This window comes from Bos indicus, chromosome 12 (genome assembly GCF_029378745.1).
Source record: "Bos indicus isolate NIAB-ARS_2022 breed Sahiwal x Tharparkar chromosome 12, NIAB-ARS_B.indTharparkar_mat_pri_1.0, whole genome shotgun sequence".
Taxonomy (NCBI): domain Eukaryota; kingdom Metazoa; phylum Chordata; class Mammalia; order Artiodactyla; family Bovidae; genus Bos; species Bos indicus.
The window spans coordinates 73,690,743-73,715,219 of record NC_091771.1 but is presented as its reverse complement, the minus strand read 5'-3'; the positions used below and the strand labels follow the sequence as shown (position 1 = coordinate 73,715,219).

At 40.2% G+C, this 24,477-nt stretch overlaps 1 protein-coding gene and 1 long non-coding RNA gene across 4 annotated transcripts in view; both read left to right on the top strand.

Annotated features, from left to right (window-relative positions):
• Nucleotides 1-24,477, top strand: part of LOC109566912 (ATP-binding cassette sub-family C member 4-like) — a 727,713-nt gene that overhangs the window by 237,321 nt on the left and 465,915 nt on the right. For all 3 annotated transcript variants that reach the window (XM_070799902.1, XM_070799904.1, XM_070799905.1), the window contains exon 27: nucleotides 24,246-24,396. In XM_070799902.1, coding sequence (XP_070656003.1) covers nucleotides 24,246-24,396 — 151 coding nt within the window. The remainder of the gene's footprint in view (nucleotides 1-24,245; nucleotides 24,397-24,477) is intronic.
• LOC139186124 (uncharacterized) lies at nucleotides 213-4,432 on the top strand. The gene is made up of 3 exons (XR_011569629.1): nucleotides 213-1,694; nucleotides 3,053-3,193; nucleotides 4,097-4,432. It is a non-coding gene; the product is annotated as an uncharacterized lncRNA (long non-coding RNA).

Here is a 24,477-nt window from a genome sequence, read left to right as displayed (position 1 = left end):
GAACTCTGGGAGTTGGTGATGGACAGGGAGGCCTGGCGTGCTGTGATTCATGGGGTCGCAAAGAGTCGGACACAACTGAGCAACTGATCTGATCTGATCTGAGCACTCCTGGATGAGCTGGGGACCATCCTCACTGTTTGTCAGGTCCCTCTCTCACAGCAGAGAGGGGATGGCTGCCCTCCTGTCCCTTGGAATTGTCAGCGCTTGACTGCTGAGTGAAATTGCTGTCTTTGTACTACCAGTCATTTAATTGTGCGTATTACAGATTTGATGTGGTGAATGGTGATTTCATTAAAGAGGTATGTGAATTTTGCCTCCCAAGTGGAACAAGACACAATACATTCTGCATCATTTTCTAGTTCTCCAGTATCAGATGGTACTCAGATGCTTCCCTGCATTTCTCCCAGTGGACCCCTTTGGGGAGAGGGTGAGAGGGGTCCCAGTGAGAGTTCTGGGCCAGCTCCCTCCACCTGAGCTGCCTCAACCAGAGCTCCTCTCATTGATGAGTTTTGCATCCTGACATTTTTGTCCTCTGATGTTTTATTTGCTACTGAGTGAATCAGCTGAGTTTGGTTTCATGGGGTCAGAAAATAGCAAAAAATCTTCACATTATTTTATATGACTTTGGAAGGGAGGGAAACTGTGCAAGGATGTTTCACTTGTGTTTAAAGAAAGTGATTTGATTGGCTGTAGCTTAAGCAGTTGCCTGATTTAGGGAAGCCTAGTTGGCTGCTTGTGGTTGGTCATTCCTAAGTTTTTTCTCAGATCTGAGTGCATTGATTCTGGCTTAGGTTTTGATTTGTGGGCACAGACTGCCAAGGCTTTAGAGCCACTCCAGCCCCATGGCCTCCTTGTTTAATTACTTTATCAGGTGGAATATTGATTTTTCAGTTGGGAACTTGCTGAGTGTGTGGAGGCAGTTGTGGAGACCATGGAGAGGCCTTTCATGGATTTTCTGTTTCCTATTTCCTATTTCCAGGTCTGTTTCCTATTATCCCAGCCGGGCACATGATAGTGTGACAGTGACAGTGGTCAGTGAAGATTTAATGAGAGACTCTTACCCATATGCAGATGTGCTTGTGCCCACCTCTAGGTTAAGTTTAAGTTTCTTTTCTGGAATTGTCACATGAGGCTTCTCTCAATTCCCATGTTGTCTAAAAAGACTGTGCTGATCCTCCCACCAACCTCTGTACTTCTTGCTTCCCTAAGTGCCCAGGGTAGTCGTGTCAGTGGCCTCCATTTTAACACATGAGCACACCTTACTTTCACAACCCCCAGCACCTGACATAGGGACAGGGTTTGGCAGAGAACACAATGCTCAGTTCAGTACTGAGTTGACTGAACTAGATTTCTCAACAAGAATTTTAGACCCAGGCATCATTTTTTTTTCTTCAAAAATCATAATTTAAGACCAGATAACTTTTTTGATTAGTATTTAGGTTGGTTTAATATTATCAAATATAAATTAATTTCTCTCAATTTTTTTTTTTTTTTAGGGAAAAATGGTGGAAAGAGGAACTTACTTTGAGTTCCTGAAATCTGGGGTATATATTTTTTCCCTTTTTGAGAAGGGGAATGAGCAGTCTGAACCATCTCCAGTTCCAGGAGCTCCCACTGTGATCTCTAAGTCTTTGGTTGAGTCTTTCCAGTCTCCCAGACCCTCATTGAAAGATGTGGCTCCAGAGGACCAAGATGTGAGTTTCTCACCCTGCAGTGTGCCTGGGTCTGTGTGCTCTTGGTGGCCTCATGGACCTTCAGTCTGCTTGTGACATCTTCATTTGTCCCAAAGTAGATCCTAAGTTCCCAAAGTCTTGTTCCATGGAATTAGTAGAGTTAGAAGAGCATGAGGGGAGCAAGCCTGCTTGGGGTTCCCCTTTGGGTGTAGGATGGAGAATCTTATGGAGAATAGTAGCGGGTGCCTTGCTATGAATTTCGGAGTGCATTTGGCTCACACTGACTGTGAGCCACTTCAGTTTACCTTAGTTACATCCTAGTCATGCTGATGGCCCCTGGCTTCTCTTATGCATCCAGAGTCTTAATGTGAAGACACCTTTAGACTGAGTCCTGCTGTTGCCATGTTAAATCAGCTACATTTCCTATATGTTGGAATGTTCTGGCACTGCAGGTGACTGATGGTAGTATTTTGCCTCAGTGTCAGATGGTTTGTGATAGGTCAGAGGTAATGTGGGCAAAGGACCTGGCACATGGTAGACACTTTGGTGTTAGTTCCTGTCCTCCTTTCTTACCCTTCATGACCAAGAACCACATCTTATCAACCTTGAACCCCAGTGACCAGGGCAGAGCCAAGCTCCTGTGATGCTACAATGCATTCTAAGTCCTCCAGACAGAAATGAGGAAATGCACTAGATCTCCCTTAAAAACATACATAGATATTCCCTTGATAGCTAAACCCTCAATATCCAAACCCAGGAGCCTGGAATGGGTCTGATAAGTATTCAGATTAGCCGTTCACTTTCTAAACTCAGGAATCACTCTCTGAAACTTAGGAACCAAATAGATTCAGATCATATGCTTGCAATGTGCTATCCAAACTCGTATTACTCCAGCTCTCTCTGTGAACTCAGTTTACTGTATTTGGCTAGTATTTTGAGCCCCAAGAATGTTTTATGTTTCTATCATTGAATGACACAAGTCATCTAGAGGGGTACATTAGCTCCATATCATTTTGTGTGTTATCTTAGATCAAACTTCTGCATTTATATGTTAATTGATTTTGTTGTGTGTTAGTTGAGAGTCATGATGTATTTTAAGCAAAACTACCCAACGCTGAATGAATGAACTCATGTGAATGACATTTCTTTATTTCTAACAGATTCCTAGAAGTAGGATGGCTGAGTCCAAGTGTAAACACATACGTGGTTTGGCCAGATATCCCCCCACCTTTCTCTGTAGGAGGTGGACCATCCTGCACTCCTACCAGTGTATGAGATGTGTGTTTCCCACAGCTTTGCAGTGGAGGACACTGCTGAGCTCTAAAATTTGGGATTCATTTTTTAAAATTTCATCTCTCCCTGCCATTTTTCCATTCTAGACTGAGAATATACAGGTTACACTACCTCTGGAGGACCATTTGGAAGGAAAAGTTGGTTTTAAGACATATGTGAATTACTTCACAGCTGGTGCCGACTGGCCTGTCATCATCTTCCTTATACTAGTCAACATCACAGCTCAGGTACGTAAGGGCATTTATTTTGGTTTGTGCACTCAGCTTGATATTTATATACTATTTATACAGTGTTTTATAATTATTTATTTACATATGATGGGGAACACGTATACACCCGTGGTGGATGCATGTTGATGTATGGCAAAAACCAATACAATATTGTAAAGTAAAAAATAATAATAATAATAAAAAATTAAAAAAAAACAAAAACAAAAAATATAATTATTTTTAAATATATATATTAAGAGATTTATCTCAAAGACTTTGCTCATGCAGTTGTGCGTCTATCTGGGCAAATGTGAAATCTGAAAGGCAGGCCTGCAGACTGAAACCTTAGACAGGAGCTGACCCTGATGTCTAGAGACATACTTTTTTCCTCCTCTAGGAAGCCTCAGGGTTTGCTCTTCAAGCCTTCATCTGACTGGACGAGGCCACCACAGTGTTGAGGGTGGTCTCCTCTCCTGAAGTTCTGATGATGGATGTGAACCACATCCACAAAATACCTTCACAGCAACATCTAGATGGGTGTTTGGTTGAATCACTGGAGACTGACCTAGCCAAGCTGACACCCAGAACTGACCATCACTGTACCTGTCAAGCTTCTTCTTTGAAAAAAAATCCAAACATATGTACTGTTATTACTGCCTTTTGCAGTCCACTTGGATTTGCATTGATGTACATTATATTTGGGGAGCAAAGTCTTCTAGGGAAAAGGGGATTTCTTTTAAAGATATTAACATGTAAGATGCCCTCCCCTGACCTGTGGTCATCTAGGGTATGGGGTTTGGTGCAGACCTGAGGCAGAAGGACCGTCTCCGTGTTCTGGAGCCTTTCCATCCCCCATCCTAGTGAGTGGGGTGTGAGGCTCAGTGATGTCAGTGTGTGAGTGACTGCTGTTTCCTGCTCCAGGTTGCCTACGTCCTGCAGGACTGGTGGCTTGCATTCTGGTGAGTGATTCCTGGTCTGACCCAAAGTGCTGTGAAATCTACACAAAGCCCCCTTTCCCACAGAGTCAGGGGGAGAGATGGGGCAAGTTCAGCCTCCTCTTCTGACCCTCATGTAGTTTCCCTGAAGAAAGATGAAAGTTCCTGTGGGTGGTATGTGATCCCCTCATGGTCTCTCCCCATGTCCCTCCCTTTAGCAGCTTCTTCACAGACAATTCTTTTTCTTTTTTTAAACTTTTAATATTGTATTGGGATATGGCCAATCAACAATGTTATGATAGGTTCATATGAACAGTCAAGGGATGCAGCCATACATATATATGTACCCATTTTCCCCCAAACTTCCCTCCCATACAGGCTGCCGCATAACACTGGGCAGAGTTCCATGTGCTATACAATAAGCCCTCGTTGGTTACCTGTTTAAAACAGCAGTGTGTGCATGAGCATCCAAACATTCTATCTATCCTTCCCCTCGGCAACCATAAGTTCATTTTCTAAGTCTGTCTTCACAGATAATTTTGAAAACTGAAAGTCATGATTCAGATTTTTAAAAGGGAGACACACAGAGGGCCTTGTGAGCTGGGAAACACTTTCCAGCATAAAATACATTTCTTGAATTGAGGTAATTTTTTGTGATATTTGTATAAATTCTATGTACATCTATAGTGTAATATTTTTTATTTCCTCTTCCATAGGGTGAATCTACAAAGTGAGTTGTATTCTAGGGCATTAGTAAAAGAAGATGAAGATGTAGTGTTTTTTCTGAACTGGTACTTAGGAGTTTATTCAGGTAAAGTTGAGTCATCTGCTCTATAATACCAGAGTGTAAGGTGCTTACAATGAGTCTGTGTGAACAAGAGGGCTTCTAGAGTAATTCAGTAATGCCTTAATAGATTAAGTATATGAATCATGTTTACTCTGTGAATTAATTAGAATAGCTATTTTAAAGATCTACTAGAAGAAAAGAGGTTGAATGGAGACTCTTAAGTTGGTCCATACTGGATTGTGGTAGTTAAACCAGGATTGAATATTGAGAAAATCAGCCACTGGAAATATGTAGCTACTGTGTATTCTAATAGGTGCTTTAACTAAATCTTATATTGCTGTATGGATGGGTAAGGGGATTAGAAATGGATCCCCATCCCGTTATGCTGATTCAGTCTGAATAAAGCTTGGCTTTTATTGATGTTGGATGAAATCCTCTGGCAGCATGGACCCCAAATAAAAGCATTATTCCCTCCCAGGTATGCAAAGCTCCAATTTCCACACTGCTCATCTCCTGGGCTTCACTAATAACTTGAAAAGCTAAGCAGGGGAAGTCCAGTGTCTGGAATTAGGATTCCTTCTCTTTCTTACCCTGAGATCACAGTGTTATCTCCTCCCCAACTGTGTGATTAATTCAAAATTTGGCTTGCCAGACTAATATTATCATGGCTGTTTCTATTCACAAGAGTATTTAGAATATATATAGCATAGCATTCAATTCAGTTCAGTTGCTCAGTCATGTCTGACTCTTTATGACTCCATGAATCTCAGCACGCCAGGCCTCCCTGTCCATCACCAACTCCCGGAGTTCACTCAGACTCACGTCCATTGAGTTAGTGATGCCATCCAGCCATCTCATCCTCTGTCATCCCCTTCTCCTCCTGCCCCCAATCCCTCCCAGCATCAGAGTCTTTTCCAATGAGTCAACTCTTCTCATGAGGTGGCCAAAGTACTGGAGTTTCAGCTTTAACATCATTCCTTCCAAAGGACACCCAGGGCTGATCTCCTTTAGAATGGACTGGTTGGAGCTCCTTGCAGTCCAAGGGACTCTCAAGAGTCTTCTCCAACACCACAGTTCAAAAGCATCAATTCTTCAGCGCTCAGCTTTCTTCACAGTCCAACTCTCACACCCATACATGACCAAAGGAAAAATCATAGCCTTGATTAGATGGACCTTTGTTGGCAAAGTAATCTCTATGCTTTTGAATATGCTGTCTAGATTGGTCATAACTTTTCTTCCAAGGAATAAGCGTCTTTTAATTTCATGGCTGAAGTCACCATCTGCAGTGATTTTGGAGCCCCAAAAAATGCAGTTTGACACTGTTTCCACTGTTTCCCCATCTATTTCCCATGAAGTGATGGGACCAGATGCCATGATCTTCGTTTTCTGAATATTGAGCTTTAAGCCAACTTTTTCACTCTCCTCTTTCACTTTCATCAAGAGGCTTTTGAGTTCCTCTTCACTTTCTGCCATAAGGGTGGTGTCATCTGCATATCTGAGGTTATTGATATTTCTCCTGGCAATCTTGGTTCCAGCTTGTGCTTCTTCCAGCCCAGCATTTCTCGTGATGTACTCTGCATAGAAGTTAAATAAGCAGGGTGACAATATACAGCCTTGACGTACTCCTTTTCCTATTTGGAACCAGTCTGTTGTTCCATGTCCAGTTCTAACTGTTGCTTCCTGACCTGCATATAGGTTGCTCAAGAGGCAGGTCAGGTGGTCTGGTATTCCCATCTCTTTCAGAATTTTCCACAGTTTATTGTGATCCACACAGTCAAAGGCTTTGGCATAGTCAATAAACAGAAATAGATGTTTTTATGGAACTCTCTTGCTTTTTCCATGATCCAGCAGATGTTGGCAATTTGATCTCTGGTTCCTCTGCCTTTTCTACAACCAGCTTGAACATCTGGAGTTCATGGTTCACGTATTGCTGAAGCCTGGCTTGGTGAATTTTGAGCATTACTTAAATTAGCTACTTGTATAATTATCTGTCATAAGTTTTATTAGAACTTGTAATTGAACTAGGCAAGCCTAGAATGAAACTGTAGTTTACACTTATTTTTTTTCCCCTGTGTTATTTCTATTTAATGAGAGGAAAACAGTGATTTTTACACTTTTCTTTAGAAATGTAGTTTTTGAAAGCATTAAACTCTTAGAGAATATACTTTATATATATATATATATATATATATAAGTTTTCTATTCTGTATTTTATATATGTAACCCTCTATACAAATTTGATTTATAGAATAAAATACACAGTATCTTTTTAAACTGCCTGTCATGCTTTAGCATGGTTTGGGATCAGACAGAGATCTTGTGCTGAGTGATGTTTCTTTATTTCAGGGTTAATTGTTTCTACTGTCCTTTTTGGCATCACATGGTCTCTGTTGATATTCTACATCCTTGTTTATTCTTCACAAACTTTGCACAACAAAATGTTGGAGACCATTTTAAGATCTCCAGTATTGTTCTTCAATAGAAATCCAATAGGTAAGTCAGACACCATATTTTTTAGTGAATATATCTTGTTAACACATTAAATGCCTGATTACATTTTCATATTTGAAAATGGAAGATATGCTTTCAAGAAAATCACTGTGTATGTTTATTCATTTTCTACAAAAAGCTTCACTGATAATTTTTTCTGCCAGAGAAAATCTGAATATAGGAGCATATAAGCTTTTATTCCAATTTATACATGTCTATAAAAATACATGACTGTTTACCTTGCAGGATGATTTAGGAGTCCATTTTTTATGTGGCATATGAAACACCTAACGGATGATGTAAATGTGTTGAAATGTTTTTGACTAGTTGTTGAAACATTGGCTGTGTTACATAGTGTTAAGCTAACTAGGAAGGACTTTCTTCCAGAAAAATCTCTACTGAAGATAGGCTGTGTGTTTCTTTCTTTCATTGTCCATCCATTCTGGGACCTCAGAACTCTGACATGTGCCCTTATTTTGAGTTTTACTTAAATGGTAATGTAAGATTAATTAAAATACAAGATCAGTGAAATATAAACATCCTCTTCAATAAAACCAACCTCTAGTTTTACAATGGACTTTTGGTTACATTTAGGAGGTCTTGTGGTTTATAGCAGGTGGATCCTCAGTGTTGAGTGTCCCTGAAGGTTTCACAGTGATTGCTTCCTCCTCCCTGAGGCCTTCGACCTGTCTTGCTTCTGAAAGTAGTCTCGTGACCTAGGTTCCTATGAAGAGTTAGTTCACCAGCCTACATGCCCACTCTGTTCATTTGGTTAGACTTGTGCTGAGGCACAGGGTGGCTTTGTTTTTGCAGGTGATAATTGAAAGGACCTGTTGAGGCAGGGATGTGACTGGAGAGAGGACAGCAGTAGCCTTGGCCTGGCCATCAACTAGCTGTGTGATCAAGGCCAGGGTAGGTGGATACTACTGGGCAGGCAAATCTCCAGGCAGAATGTTGTCATGGTTATAAGTATGGACCCTGGAGCCAACTTCCTGGGTTCAATCCTAGTGCTAGTTATTAATAGTGGTAGCCAGTTATAGTTATGTTAATACTTATATGCTAGTTATTTAATTTTTCTGTGTTTCAATTTTCTTACCTATAAAATGATGATACTGTTCACACACTTAGCAATATCTTGACGTTGTGGGTATTAAGCAGGTTAATACATTCACAGCACTTAGCACAGGGTCAGTGCCTAATGAACCTCAGTGAGGATGATGGCATGGTGTCTGGGAACTTCTCTCCTGTGAAATGGGAATAACCGGTGCCCTTCCTGTTTCACAAGACTGTTGTGAGGATTAAATAAGAGTGTTTAGTGCAGCATCTTGTGCAGATTTATTCAACACATGTTCTTTAGTCCAGGCACTGTGAAGAGCACAGGATGGTAAACTGAAGAGGCCCACAGAATCTCATCTTATAATGAAGCTGGAGTGAGGAAGTGATTGGAAGAGTCTTTGCTATTACAGCTATGAGGTCACTCTACTTTGCCTGTTAATGTGAAAACTACAGTCATAAATTTGGGAGCATCAAGTGGGGCTGAATTTCTGTTATCACAGTTTCTGAGTGGTTGTGACCACTGTTAACCAGGCTCTTTATGACCTGTAGGCTTCTCCAGATGCTGATTTATTATTCAAGGATTTGGAACCAAGTTTAAATCTTTAAGATCACTAATCCTAGAGCAGCAGGCATAACAGTGTGTGTCTTGTTTCCCCCTCCCGTGTCTATTGTCAGAAATTCATTCCTTCAAGAAAATAGAAGCCCAAATAAGTACTGCAAAGATAGGACCAAAGGTTTAGGGGCATTAGTTATTTACTCTTTTAGCGGTATATTAAATTGAACTCTTCTCTGTGTTTATTTTCAAAAGTAGAATTTTTAACAAATGATTTATGGTGGTCTTTGTTTCTGGTATGTGATGGCATGAAGAGAAAAACCACATATAGTGGTATTACTTGTTACCAAGTTCAAGCTCGCTCTGCTTGTCTCACAATGCCAGTAAGTCTTACAGACGACATGTTAAGGCAAAGAATAATGACTTTATTTGGAAACCTGGCAGACTGAGAAGATGATAGACTGATATCTCAAAATAACCATCTTAGTGGAGTCTGGATGCCTGGTTCTTTTACAGAACATAGGGGAGAGGAAGCAAGGAAGTGAAGTCAAAAGGCCAGTTATCTTGCACAATAAGAGGGCGTTTTTTCTGCAGCCATTCACAGGTGGTGAGAGTCAGATTGTCTCCCTGTGAGCTGATAAAAGCCACTTTAGTTTAACATTCAGGCAGGAGGGCAGGGTTCCCTGACAAAAACAATGTATAGCAATGGTCAAAGAAACAGATCCAGCATGGAGTCAAAATTGGCTCCTCCCTGCTACATTTCCTTTGGTGTGCACCTCCTCTGTCTGGGGCCAGCATCCTGTTCTTTCTTATCCTGAGTCTCCTCAGGGTGCATCACCCTTGCAGGGGTGGCTGCAGAGTCCTGATGGCTGCAGCACCCTTTGTTTAATGATGTAACAGGTGACATTTTTAGTTCACACCAGATATTTACCAGAAATTCTCATATTCTATCCTGCAGCCTTAAGGATATACTATTATTGTGGATTCTGAGAAGGGAAGTAAAATCAATGATAAGTGATTCTTGGTCATTTAGTAATATTTCACTTTTCCTGCCTACATCCCTCTGGTCTTCTTAGAAGCTTATTCATAAGTCTGTGCTTGTCACATCTGGTATACCTCTGAAAATAACGGCTTATTACTCAAGTAGTAAACTTAAAACTTGGAAATGGCCACAAGCCATAATTTCCCAAAATGTGAGCTGCTGTGAGCCATCTGGAGGGAAAAAAAATTGCAGAGAGGTTATAATTATGTTTATTTAAAAATTATCACTTGGCAAAATTAATCTTGATAATTAAAGCAAAATTGGTGTAACAGTTAGGATTAACTTAGGTATTTTGCAACTATTTATTTACCAGTTTAGCACTTGGAGTAAGTCTTAGATGGGATGGATCTAAAGGGAGGGAATATTCTCAAATCCACCAACCCTTCCTGTTACTGCCACAAGATTCCCCCATTATTGTAGAAATCAGGACTCAATTTCAATTTCCCACCCACTGCCATTTGGTGGTATTTTTGTTTCTCTTTAGGTATCATCCTATTTTGTCTTTCTTTTTACCATTGACATTGGCTTATTTCATATGAATTTGTAATATATTTAATTTGTTGTTGTGTTACAACTAAGTCATGTCTGACTCTTTTGTAGTCCCATGGACTGTAGCCTGCCAGGCTCCTCTGTCCATGGGATTTCCCAGGTAAGAATACTGGAGGGGGTTGCCATTTCCAACTCCAGGGGATCTTCCTGACCCAGAAATTGAACCCCTGTCTCTTATGTCTTCTGCACTGGCAGGTGGACTTTTAAAAAAAGACTTATTTATTTGTTTTTAGCTGCATGGGTCTTTGTTGCTGCACATTGTGGTCGCTTTTTCTGTTGCAGACCTCAGGCTCTTGGCACATGGACTTCAGTAGTTGTGGTGCACAGGCTTAGTTGCTCTGTGGCATGTGGAATCTTCCTGCACCAGGGGTCAAACCCATGTCCCCTGCACTGGGGACACTGTATTACCAGAAAAGTAAATACATATACTTCAAAAATATTGTTTTGATTTGTTCATGAATTATTTTTCTTAAAGCTCCTATCTGAGGAAATGAGTAATTTTTGTATCCTATTCTTGCAGGAAGAATTTTAAATCATTTCTTCAAAGACATTGGGTATATGGATGACTTGCTGCCCCTGATATTTCAAGATTTCATCCAGGTAGTGTACCAGTCCTGCCAGAGTTCTCATAGGGAAGAGCAGAGTGCCTGTTTCTCAAGGATTTTTCACAGGGACTGGAGGTGGGCCTTTCACCCTGGTGATGTATCCTGTTATCTTCTGTAAGAGGCTGTGTTTTTGAGAGAGAGGTGTGGCTGTGACATGAGTAACCCCTGGGGCAGGAGTGGCTACACAATCATGTCAATGTTCCTCTGAAGCAGCGACATGCTGGGTAAATGGTTCTCCCTCTGCCTTCCAGGTGTCTGGTGTGGATTCCCTTTACTGTGAGCACATTTCATAACAGAGAGACAGTCACCTCTCATGGAAAGATAACCTAGATTAACTAAATTATGCACTGTATTGGGCTTCCCAAGTAGCTCAGTGGTAAAGGATTTACCTGCAAATGCAGGAGATGCAAGAGACATGGGTTCAATTCCTAGGTTGGGAAGATGTCCTGGAGAATGGAATGGCAACCCACTTCAGTATTATTGCCCAGAAAATTCCACAGACAGAGGAGCCTGGCAGGCTATAGTCCATGGGGCTGCAAAGAGTTGGACACAATTGAGCACGAGCATGATGTGTTGTAGTCCCACAGGGGACAAATATCTGCTGCACCATTTTATTTGGATAAAGCCAAATAAAAGACTGGTTAAAAATAAGGTGAAAATAATACTTTAACAAGGACAATGTTGTTTAGTTGCTAAATTGTGTCCAACTCTTCTGTGACACCATGGACTGCAGCCCACCAGGCTTCTCCATCCATGGGATTACTCAGGGAAGAATCCTGGAGTGGGTTGCCATTTCCTTGTCCAGGGAATATTCCTGACCCAGAGATCAGATTTGTGTCTCCTGAAGTGTAAGCAGATTCTTACCACTGAGCCACCTGAGAAGTCCAACAAGTTTAATAGAGAGAAGCTTTGAAGATATGAAGGCTTTTAAGCCAGTAATTCGATTATGGGATCAAAGTCATCTCAGAAAATGTCTTTTATTTTGTAGACAGTTTTTCTTATCACAGGCTGATTGCTCTGTCCTAAGGTGTCTTATTGCCAAATTCAGACTTAAATTGAAGAAAGTAGGGAAAACCACTAGACCATTCAGGTATGACCTAAATCAAATCCCTTATGATTATACAGTAGAAGTGAGAAATAGATTTAAGGGACTAGATCTGATGGACAGAGTGCCTGATGAACTATGGATGGAGGTTTGTGACATTGTACAGGAGACAGGGATAAAACCATCCCCAAGAAAAAGAAATGCAAAAAAGCAAAATGACTGTCAGAGGAGGCCTTACAAATAGCTGTGAAAAGAAGAGAAGCAGAAAGCAAAGGAGAAAAGGAAAGATATACCCATTTGAATGCAGAGTTCCAAAGAATAGCAAGGAGACATAAGATAGCCTTCCTCAGTGATCAGTACAAAGAAATAGAGGAAAACAATAGAATGGGAAAGACTAGAGATCGCTTCAAGAAAATTAGAGCTCTCAAGGGAATATTTCATGCAAAGATGGGCTCAATAAAGGACAGAAATGTTATGGACCTAACAGAAGCAGAAGACATTAAGAAGAGATAGCAAGAATAAACATAACTGTACAAAAAAGATCTTCATGACCCAGATAATTACGATGGTGTGATCATTCACCTAGAGCCAGACATCCTGGAATGTGAAGTCAAGTGGGCCTTAGAAAGCACCACTACGAACAAAACTAGTGGAGGTGATGGAATTCCAGGTGAACTGTTTCAAATCCTAAAAGATGATGCTGTGAAAGTGCTGCACTCAATATGCCAGCAGTGGCCACAGGACTAGAAAAGGTCAGTTTTTATTCCAATCCCTAAGAAAGGCAATTCCAAAGAATGCTCAAACTACCGCACAAATGCACTCATCTCACATGCAAGTAAAGTAATGCTCAAAATTTTCCAAGCTAGGCTTCAACAGTACGTGAACCGTGAACTTCCTGATGTTCAAGCTGGTTTTAGAAAAGGCAGAGGAACCAGAGATCAAATTGCCAACATCTGATGGATCACTGAAAAGGCAAGAGTTCCAGAAAAACATCTATTTCTGCTTTATTGACTATGTCAAAGCCTTTGACTGTGTGGATCACAATAAACTGTGGAAAGTTCTGAAAGAGATGGGAATACCAGACCACCTGACCTGCCTCTTGAGAAATCTGTATGCAGGTCAGGAATCAACAGTTAGAAATGGACATGGAACAACAGACTGGTTCCAAATATAAAAGGTACTACGTCCAGGCTGTATATTGTCACCCTGCTTATTTAACTTATATGCAGAGTACATCATGAAAAATGCTGGGCTAGATGAAGCACAAGCGGGAATCAAGATTGCCAGGAGAAATATCAATAACCTCAGATATGCAGATGGCACCACCCTTATGGCAGAAAGTGAAGAAGAACTAAAGAGCCTGTTGATGAAAGTGAAAGAGGAGAGCGAAAAAGTTGGCTTAAAGCTCAACATTCAGAAAACGAAGATCATGGCATCCGGTCCCATCACTTCATGGGAAATAGATGGGGAAACAGTGGAAACAGTGTCAGACTTTATTTTTTGGGGCTCCAAAATCACTGCAGATGGTGATTGCAGCCATGAAATTAAAAGATATTTACTCCTTGGAAGGAAAGTTATGACCAACCTAGACATCATATTAAAAAGCAGAGACATTACTTTGCCAACAAAGGTCTGTCTAGTCAAGGCTATGGTTTTTCCAGTAGTCATGTGTAGATGTGAGAGTTGGAGTGTAAAGAAAGCTGAGTGCCGAAGAATTGATGCTTTTGAACTGTGGTGTTGGATAAGACTCTTGAGAGTCCCTTGGACTGCAAGGAGATCCAACCAGTCCATCCTAAAGGAAATCAGTCCTGAATGTTCATTGGAGGGACTGGTGTTGATGCTGAAACTCCAATATTTTGGCCACCTGCTGCAAAGAGCTGACTCCTGGTCCAGGAGGTAGGAGAAGCTTCTAGGAGGTGACCTTTGATCCCAGATGAGAGGGAAAGGCCACTGTGAATGGTGGGGCAAAAGGTGCTGGTTGAAGCCAAATTCCTGTGTGGGACCCAGTCTTTCTCTCTATCACCAGCTGAGGGGAAGGGGCTGGAAGGTCCTTTTTCAGCAATGTTAGCATACCTGTGTTCAAACTCATTTTCGATGATTTTGTTTATCCCTGTTGTATTTGATAAACCTTAGAAGATTCTTGATCATTTTTATTTTTATGAGATGGCTTGATGGCATCACCGACTCGTTGGACGTAAGTTTGAGTGAACTCCGGGAATTGGGATGGACACGGAGGCCTGGTGTGCTGCAGTTTATGGGGTTGCAAAGAGTAGGACATGACTGAGTGACTGAACTGAACTGAACTGAACTGAAAGTGTTTATTCCATATACTTTCCCTCATCTAATTCCTTCTCATTCCCTTAGATGAAATTTCAGATAATTTATTTAATATTTTGTGATAGTGATGCCAAGTGTGGCTAAGGAAAACCCTGGACTCTGAGTAGTGGTCTACACTGCAGGACAGTCCAGTGTCCTGGAAATCACCCCCTCAGGTGATTTCACTCAGAGACCACATTCCAACAGAGAGACGATCATGAGTTTGTGCACCATCCTGTACACTGACTCTTACAGCTACCAGCCTGTTCAGTCACATTATATAAGTGGTTGGGCAAATTGGATCTGTCCACCATTTCAAAGGATGAAGGAGAGCAGCATAAAAAAGTCAATTTATGTGGTGTGATGCACCTGATAATTATTCATGATGTCAACAGCTTTAAAGTGTGGCAGTGCAGAGCCCCACAGTCTCCCTTTCCAAGCCTCCATCTGAGCTCTCCCTCTTACCATCTCTGCCCCACAAAGCCACACTCTCCTTTCTGTAAAATGGAAAAAATAACATCCACTTCCTAAGTTTGTTGGAAAGATAAAAATGAAATTCATTTTAATATTATTTTTTGCATAACATCTAAATGCATGTTGAGCACTAAGTATCTATTTTTAAAATACCACATGTGTGTTTTAGGTAAGAGGAATAGTCTGATGACAGTGGTATTTGTTGTAGTTCAGTTGCTAAGTCATGTTCAACTCTTTGTGATCCCGTGAACTGCAGCACACCAGGTCTTCCTGTCCCTCACTATCTCTTGGAGTTTGCCCAAGTTCAGTGTCATTGAATCAGTGATGTTATTCAACCATCTCATTCTCTGCTATCCTCTTCTCCTTTTGCCTTTGGCAAAGTGGCATTATGTTGCATTTAAGTTATTATCAGAGACAGTTTCAAGGCCCATAAATATCATCTCATGAATTTGTATCACAGAGATTCCAGGTTTGTAATCCTTGAAGATTTTGATGAATACTTTCTTATATAGACTCACAAAATAAAAATAAGTTGTTTTTAAGATAGACCATTGAGCATTAACTATTTCAGAGTAATGTAATTTTCAAACAATTTGCCGAAGTCCCAAATGACACTGAGTAAGAAGTCTAAATTATCTACAATTCTTGTCATTGAAATCGTCATCTCCAAGGAGTCTTCCTACTGCTAAAACAAGTGAAAATGAAGGTGAGATGTGGAAGTTAGGTTTAGGCATTGTAATTTTCCAAAAAAAGGTTTAGGACTGCTCTGAGCATGTGAACTTGCACACAGCTGCTCTCAGCAAAATACTGTAATTTATTGAAGAAAACTAAGTTGCAAAACGCTTATTCCCCACACATCCCTCATTCAGGAAAAAAAAAAAAAAATCAGCAGCTTGGCAGAGCTGAACTAGTCTTCACGTCCTTTCATGGACACAAAGCGCTAATCCTGAGGGCACTTGGGTGACCAATGGCAACCATGGTGGGACCACCAGGAACCGTGTCATTCCCTCCTCAGCACACACAGAATGCACTGACTGCAGTTTTATAAAGTGAAAATGCCCAAGAAAAATAAAATGTGAAGGAGGTGTCCTCAGTCATTTCTTTCCAGAGAGGGGAGTTCAAAACAACACGCCATTGCATCTGGATATTGAGAACGAAGCCTGAGACTCAGTGTAATAGGTTATTATGGGTCACTTGCTTTTGCAGCCTTTACTTGTCTCAGCACCACTGACCCTTGCATTTCATTGTGTGGAGATGTCAGGGAAAGTGTGTACAGAGTATTCCAGCCTCTCTCACTGAACAATGACTTTGTCATTTTGAGATCTCTGTGGGTGTTGATCCCTTTCCCAACCCCTTCCTCAAATTCCCCTTGGGATGTTTATTATTAATATATATTTAATGCTAGTCCTTTGTGGATATTTTCTTCCTGTCAGTGGCTTGCCATTTATATCCTTAGTGGAGATCAAGGTTTAATTTTGATGAAGTCTAATGTTTACCTTTTTTTTTTTCTTTCGTAGTTGATGTTTTTGTATCCTAAGAAATCTTTGCATATCCTTAGGAGTGTGAAGATAATTTTCTGTGTTCTAACTTTTTAGATATTGATGCATCTTGCACTAATCTTTATATGTGAAAGAGTAATTAGTCGTTGAGTTTTATTTTTTCCAATTATTCTGGACATGTTTGCTAAAGACTTTTATGCATTGGATTAAGGAAATCTGCATCTGTATAATTTATTTTGTTCCTCAGTAGTTGCAGGTTATGCCAATATTTTGATCCTGATACCAATACTGCATTCTTAGTTACTGTACATTTTAATAAGAGATGAAACCCATAGTTTAAATTGTCTAACTTTGTGCTTCTTTGTCAAGTTTGCTTTGATCATTCTGGATTCTTTACTTTTATATGTCAGTTTTAGAAATCTTTCAATTTGTTTTTAAATAAAACCCTGAAAATTTTATTAATGTTTCCTTTATAGAATAGAATATTCTATAGAATATTCACGAAGTCTGAGTCTTAACAATGTTGGATCTGCAATTACTAATATTTGTCTCCCTCTGCTTATTTAGGTCTTCTTTAATTTTAGAAATATTTTGTAATTTTTAGTATAGACATATTACACTTCTCTGGTTAAATTTATTCATGCATATTTGTTTTTCATAGTATTATTGGATTTTTAAAAATTATTTATTAATTTATTTTGGATGCACTGGGCCTTCTTTGCTATGCATGGGCTTTCTCTAGTTGTCGTGAGTGGGGGTGACTAGTTGCTGTGGGTGAGCTTCTCATTTAGCTTTTCCTATTGCAGAGTATGGGCTCTAGGGCGCATGGGTTTCAGTAATTGTGGCACATGGGCTCGGTAGGTGCAGCTGTCTGGTTCTAGAGCCTGGGCTCAGTGACTATGGCACATGGGCTTAGCTGCTCTGCACATGTGGATTCTTCCCAAACCAAGGATCAATCCCATGTTTCCTGCATTGGCAGGTGGATTCTTAACCAGTTGGACCACTAGGGAAGTCTTGTTTCTGATACCATTATTCACTTGCTTGTTGCTAGTCTATAGAAATATAGTTGATTTATTTGTGAATTAACTTTGCATTGCCTGGAGTCAATAGTGGTATGTTTTTTATTTTTTTTAATTCTATAGGATTTTGTCCATATGCAATCATGTCAGCTGTAAATAATGGCAGTTTTGTATCTTCATTTCCAATATCTATGACCTTTATTTCCTTTTCTTGACTTGTTGTGGCTAGAGTTTCCAGTTAGTGTTAAAGAGAATCAGTTAAATAAGATAATCTTGTATTCTTAGGGCAAAATCTTTCAGTAATTTTTCATTACAAATAATATTAATTGCAATTTTTTAGGTAGGTATCTGTTATAAGATTGAAAATGTTTCTTTTAATTTCTCAATTGTCAAGAATTTTACTTTTTTTTAAAAAATGAAGAATAGGTATTGAATTTTAACAAATATTTCTTCTACATCTCTTCAGCTGGTCATACAATTATTTATCTTTACTCTTTTAATGTGAATTATAGTGATTGGTATTTGAAAGTTAAACTTAACATTCCTGGAAAAGAGTTTACTTGGTCATAATGTAGCATCTTTTTCTGTATTGCTGTATGTAGTTTGTCAAGAATTTCTGGACCTGTTGTTCATGAAGGATATTGGTCTATAATTTGCTTTACTTAAAATATTTTCTCAGCTTTTGTTATCAGAAGTGTCAGTCAGTTCAGTCGCTCAGTCATGTCCGGCTCTTTATGACCCCATGTACTGCAGCATGCCAGACTTCCCTGTCCATCACCAACTCCCGGAGCTTACTCAAACCCATGTCAATCGAGCCAGTGATGCTATCCAACCATCTCATCCTCTGTCATCCCCTTCTCCTCCTGCCTTCAATCTTTCCCAGTATCAGGGTCTTCTCTAATGAGTTAGCGCTTTGCATCAGGTGGCCAAAGTATTGGAGTTTCAGCTTCAACATCAGTCCTTCCAATGAATATTCAGGACTGATTTCCTTTAGGATGGACTGGTTGGATATGCTTGCAGTCCAAGGGACTCTCAAGAGTCTTCTCCAACACCACAGTTCAAAAGCATCAATTCTTATGTATCTTCATGAAAATACATGGGAAATATTTCCATTTTTAATGGTAAGTTTAATGTCAGCTTGACCAGACTACATTCCTCAGTTATTCAGTCAAAAGGTAATCTGTGTGTTGCTCTGTAGGTATTTTGTAGATGTGACTGAAGTCCATAATTAGTTGACTTTAAGTAGGGACAAAGCCTCCCTGAAATAAAAAGAAATTCTGCTTGTAGAGAACAGTATCAGCCCTGCCCGAGGGTTCCAACCTGTCCTTTGTAACAGGCGACCCTGCGTATTTTGGACTTGCCCAGTCAAGTTAGATTGTGGAATATTACCTTTTTATATTGCTAGATTCAGTTCATTGGTATGTCGTTTAATATTCCAGGACAGTTTGGTTTGCAATTTTTCTTTCTTTTAATGTCTTTATCTGGTTTTTATATCATGATAATGCTGGACCCTGGAAAAGTACTGGGAAAAGTTTGGTAAAACTTTTCTGCACAGTGTTTTTGTGAAGCCCTCTGGACTTACAGTCTTTTCTTTGAGAAATTTAAAAATTATGTATTCAGGGAATTCCATGGTAGTCCAGTGGTCACGACTTGGTGCTTTCACTGCTGCGGGCCTGAGTTCGATTGCTGGTAGGAAAACTAAGATCCCACAAGCTGCATGGAATGGCCAAAACAATAAAATAAAGTAAAATTTAAAAAAAGAATTAAAATTCTTAATCAATATGCATTTATTATGATTTTCTATATTGTTATGTTTTATATGTCATTTTTAAAGACATTTGTCCTTTACATTAAAATTTAAAAGTTTATCTGCACAGTGTTTATTATAGTCTCTTTGTAATGCTTATGGTATCTTTTGTATTAAAATGAAAGCTGAAGTGTTAGTTCCTCAGTCATGTCCAACTCTTTGTAACCCCATGGACTGTAACCTGTCAGGCTCCTCTGTCCATGGGATTCTCCAGGCAAGAATACTGCTATAGGTTGCTATTCCTTTTCCAGGAGATCTTCCCAACCCAGGGATCAAATGTGGATCTCCCCTATTGCAAGCAGATTCTTTACCATCTGAGCCACTAGGGAAGCCCAATCTTTGGTGTTATCCTCTTTTAATTTGTGTAAATTGTAAATTTTCTCTCTTTCTCTTTTTTTTTTCCTTTTGCATTTTGTAGTGATTTCAAAGAACCACGCTTTGTGTTTGTTGATTTTTCTGCTTAGAAGTTAGTTTTCTTTTTCATTCAGGTCTTTTGTCATTTAGTTGCTTAGTTGTGTCTGATTTTTTGTGACCTCATGGACTGCAGCACGCAAGACTTGCCTGTCCTTCACTATCTCCCAGAGTTTGTTCAAACTCGTGTCCATTGAGTTGATGATGCCATCCAACCATCTCATCCTCAGTCACTCCCTTCTCTTCCTGCCCTCAGTCTTTCCCAGCATCAGGGTCTTTTCCAGTGAGTCAGCGCTTCACATCAGGTGGCCAAAGTATTGGAGCTTCAGCATCCAATCTTTCCAGTGAATAATCACCATTGATTTCCTTTGAGATTGACTGGTTTGATCTCTTTGCTGTACCAGGGACTCTCAAGAGTCTATTTTTTTTTCTATTTTCATTCTTCTACATACTTTAATATGCTGTTTTTTTCTTTTATTTATAAGATGGATTTCAAAACCCTTGATTTTAGCTTTTTTTAAAGACTTTTTTCTTTTTTAAAAATTATTTTAATTTTATTGGAATATGGTTGATTTACAATGTTGTATTTGTTTCAGATGTACAGCAAAGTGATTTAGTTATACATGTACCTATATTCATTCTTTTTTAGGTTCTTTCCTCATATAGGTTATCACAGAATGTTAAATAGATTTCCCTGTGATATACTTTTATAGTGCTCTTCTTTTTAAGGTGTACCATGATAAATTATAAAATAAGAGGACTCCAGTCTTAAATTTTGTAATATCGTTGAACTCTGACAAAAGTGGAAAGGAAACTATTGATCAGTGAGATACACTAAACATGAGGGAAGAGATACACCATGTTTCCCTAAAGCTTCCTGTCGTGCTGGTTAGCAAACTGTGAACCAAACCCCACTATTCACTCTTCAGTGGAGTTAGTTATGACTCTAAGTTGGGAGTGAATTGAAGGATATCCAGGTCCCAGAGCTTATGTGCTTGTGAAAAGACCCAAGGCAGTCAAATAAGGGATGAAGAATGTGATTAATATATCCCAAGCAAAGGCCACGTTTAGAAAGGCTTAGTCTTAGGGTTTGTACATGGGTGTGTACGCTTGTTAGTCACTCAGTTGTGTCCGATTCTTTGCAGTCTCATGGACTAAACTGCCAGCCTCCTCTGTCCATGGAATTCTCCAGGCAAGAATAATGGAGTGGTGTGCCATTCTTTTTTCTAGGGGATCTTCCCAGCCCAGGGATTTTCTGTGAATTTTTCTGAATTATAAAAATCACCATTTTCTCTCAAGTGAAAGATTTCATCTAAGAATTTTTTATTTGATTATGTGGATTCATAGACTTTGGATAGAATTTCCCGAATGGTGTAGTCCAAATGGGAAATATATAAAAATAATGATTTTCCTTATCTGGGGAATATCAGGACTTGGGTCATTTGCTTCTGGGTCAATATACTTCTTTCTATATACCCATCACTGTCTCTGTTCCATAGTCTGACAGAGGTGCAGAAGCACATGCCTTGGTGATGTGGTCCATCAGATGGGCCTGGAATCCAACCAGGTGGGGGTAACTGTGTGTGTAGCTTGAATTGGGCTTTTTGGCATTTCTGAGAACGTAGGAGAAAGAAATGAGGTTGGCTACAAGGAAGGGATTTATTGTGTGTTTATTGTACACTAGGATCTTTTGTTTCCTTCTTCAGATGTTAACTTCTTGCTTAGATACTATTTTCATCTTCTACAAACTTCTATAAAGGGTTTAAGGTGGCTGGCAATAAAAGATTCACAAGTGTACATAAACATAAAAGTAAAAGTTCTCAGTCATGTCCAACCCTTTGGGACCCCATGGACTGTAGCCTGCTAGGCTCCTCTGTCCATGGGATTTTCCAGGCAGGAACACTGGAGTGGGTTGCCCATCCCTTCTCCAGGGGATCTTCCAAACCCAGGGATCAAACCTGGGTCTTCTGCATTACAGGCAGATTCTTTACCATCTGAGCCACTTGGGAAGCCAATATGTTGTGTGTGTGTGTGTGTGTGTATGTATGTATAATAAAGCTGTTAGAGGTACCCTGTTTGAATTGCTTTAGAATTTAGGGCCATGAAATCTGAACCTAACTCCAGAGTTTCTGAGAGCATTAGTAATGGGTCTTCAGTGGGTACCTAAGGAAAAAGCATTGGCACAGCTTCCATGGAGCCCTTCATTTTGATCTTACCTCTGCTTCCCAGGCTACGTGCCAGGCTGGGTTAGTCATAAAAGGCCCTCACCTGGGGTGGTTTAGTCACTCAGTCTTGTCTGACTCTTTTTGACCTCATGGACTCTAGCATGCCAGGTTCCTCTGTCCATGGGATGTTCCAGGCAAGAATACTGGAGTCAGTTGCCATTTCCTTCTCCAGGGGAACTTCCTGACCCAGGGACCAAACCTGGGTCTCCTGCATAGCAGTCAGATTCTTTAATGACTGATCCACTAGGGAAGCCACCTGGGGAAAGCCAGATTATTGAAACGGATGAATGTTGTTCATCAAATGATGCAAGTCTGCTAAAAACCAGTAATTTGGTTTTTTTTCTTTTACTAATTAACACTTTAGGTGTAGTTTTTTGTTTTTGACAAAAAACAATGGCAAGCCAAGTGACCTAAAGGCTAGACATAGAAGGAGCTGGAAGGACCTCTCCCTATGAACATGAAGGTTGTAGCCTGGTAGGATGCACAGTCAAGCCAGTGGCTGAAAGAAATTGTTTTCTGTAGGTCTAATAGGAGGGCGGTCAGACAGCCCTACTTTTCTCTACTTACGATTAGCATTTATTCCTTCAGAACTCCATGCTCTTCACTCTGAGTTTTCTTTTGATACCACAGCAGAGGGGGGGAGAAACAGGAAAAGCACGTGGGTCTCCATCCAGATCATGCAGTTTGGTTTCCAAGGGCTCCTGGCCACAGAGTCACAGTTCTGGTTGTTTGTTCCTCCTGCCTGCAGCTGTGGCTCTGGGATTCTCTGAGTACAAACGGTTCCTCTCTTTCTCCAAGATAAGCAATACCTTCTTGGGAAACTTTAGGACAGCCACTTACCCTCCCAACTTCATCATTTCTTATCTTAAAGAATAGCCAGTGTTAACTCAGACAAGCATCTCAGCCTTCTCATCCCAGCTCCTTTTTTGTCAAAATTTCCATCAACTGTGATTACTGCCTGCAAGTCATTCATGCCATTCTTTATATTTGTTAAACAAGCCTATAAAATCAGTCATGAGTCTTAGAATTGTCTAAAAATATTCAGGTATTCTTCCCTGTGTTTCCCCATCCCCCTGTGCAGATCACCATGGATTTGTATCCACCTGAGATCATAAACTTCAGAGGCCTTGGCCAAGACTGGGTGAATCTGCTAGTCCCTAGTACCTCACCCGACTTTCATAGCAGGCAGACACTAAGTGTTGATTGCATTCTTATTGCCTGATACTGTCCTCCAGAGTATCATCATACTTTTCCTGATAAAGATGGATGCTTAAATCAGCATCAACCAATGATTTCATTTTCTGTTCTACCTGCTGTCTTTCTTAGACCTAGATCATTTCCTAAGAGAAAATCATCTCAGGGGATAATGTGATGATTAAGAGAATGTTCATGGAACTCAGCACAGGGCCTTACACACAGTACACACACTGTAAATGGAATCTGGTGGTGTTATAATAGTTAACCTTTGGAATGAGCATTTAAATACTTAGTATAATGATAGAAAGATGGCTGTATGTTGGGGGCAAGCTTAAATATGACATAATGGCTCATGACATGGGGTTCCCAGCTCCGTGACTTAAGCTTTGCAGTTTCCAGTAAGTTGCTTTTCCTCTCCCTGTGCCTCACTGTCTCCATTTGTAAAATTAGATAATACTTTGACTAGATATGTTACACTGAATTTGTAATTGCTGCTGCTGCTGCTGCTAAGTTGCTTCAGTCGTGTCTGACTCTGTGCAACCCCATAGACGGCAGCCCACCAGGCTCCCCCGTCCCTGGGATTCTCCAGGCAAGAACACTGGAGTGGGTTGCCATTTCCTTCTCCAATGCATGAAAGTGAAAAGTGAAAGTGATTAACTACTTCTTTTTCCCTACATGGATAGCTGAAGCATCTGGATTCCTCATCTGTAATGCTTGCTCACTCCTCTCTCTAGTAACACCTGCTGACTCCTGATAGTTTGAGATGCAGCTCCTACTCTCTGAGCCTCAAATAGTCTCATCTGTTAAAAATAATAATTCCTGCCTCAAAGGGCTACTGAGTGTATCACAAGAGCTGATACCTAGAAAGTTCTTATCAGAGTGTGTGGTGCATGCAATAAACATCATGAGGACCACCTATACTTCTATTTCTTTGGAAGGGAAAGCATTCCCTGCTGTTTCAACAAATTTCAAGGAAAGGAGTTTAATCCTAACAAATCAATAAAATTTATCTTTGAAAAGTATCCTTGACATGAAGGCCTCTGTATTTTCGCTATTTCAGACATTTCTACTTGTGATTGGTGTGGTGGGCGTGATGGTGGCTGCAATTCCTTGGACTGCTATACCTGTGATTCCCCTTGGCATCATTTTCTTTTTCCTTCGGCGATATTTCTTAGAGACATCACGAGATGTGAAACGCCTGGAATGTACAAGTGAGTATCAGGGCTCTCAGGTTGGGATGGCAGTGCAGTCTATCTTCCATTTATGCCTCAATTAACCAGACCCCTGAAACT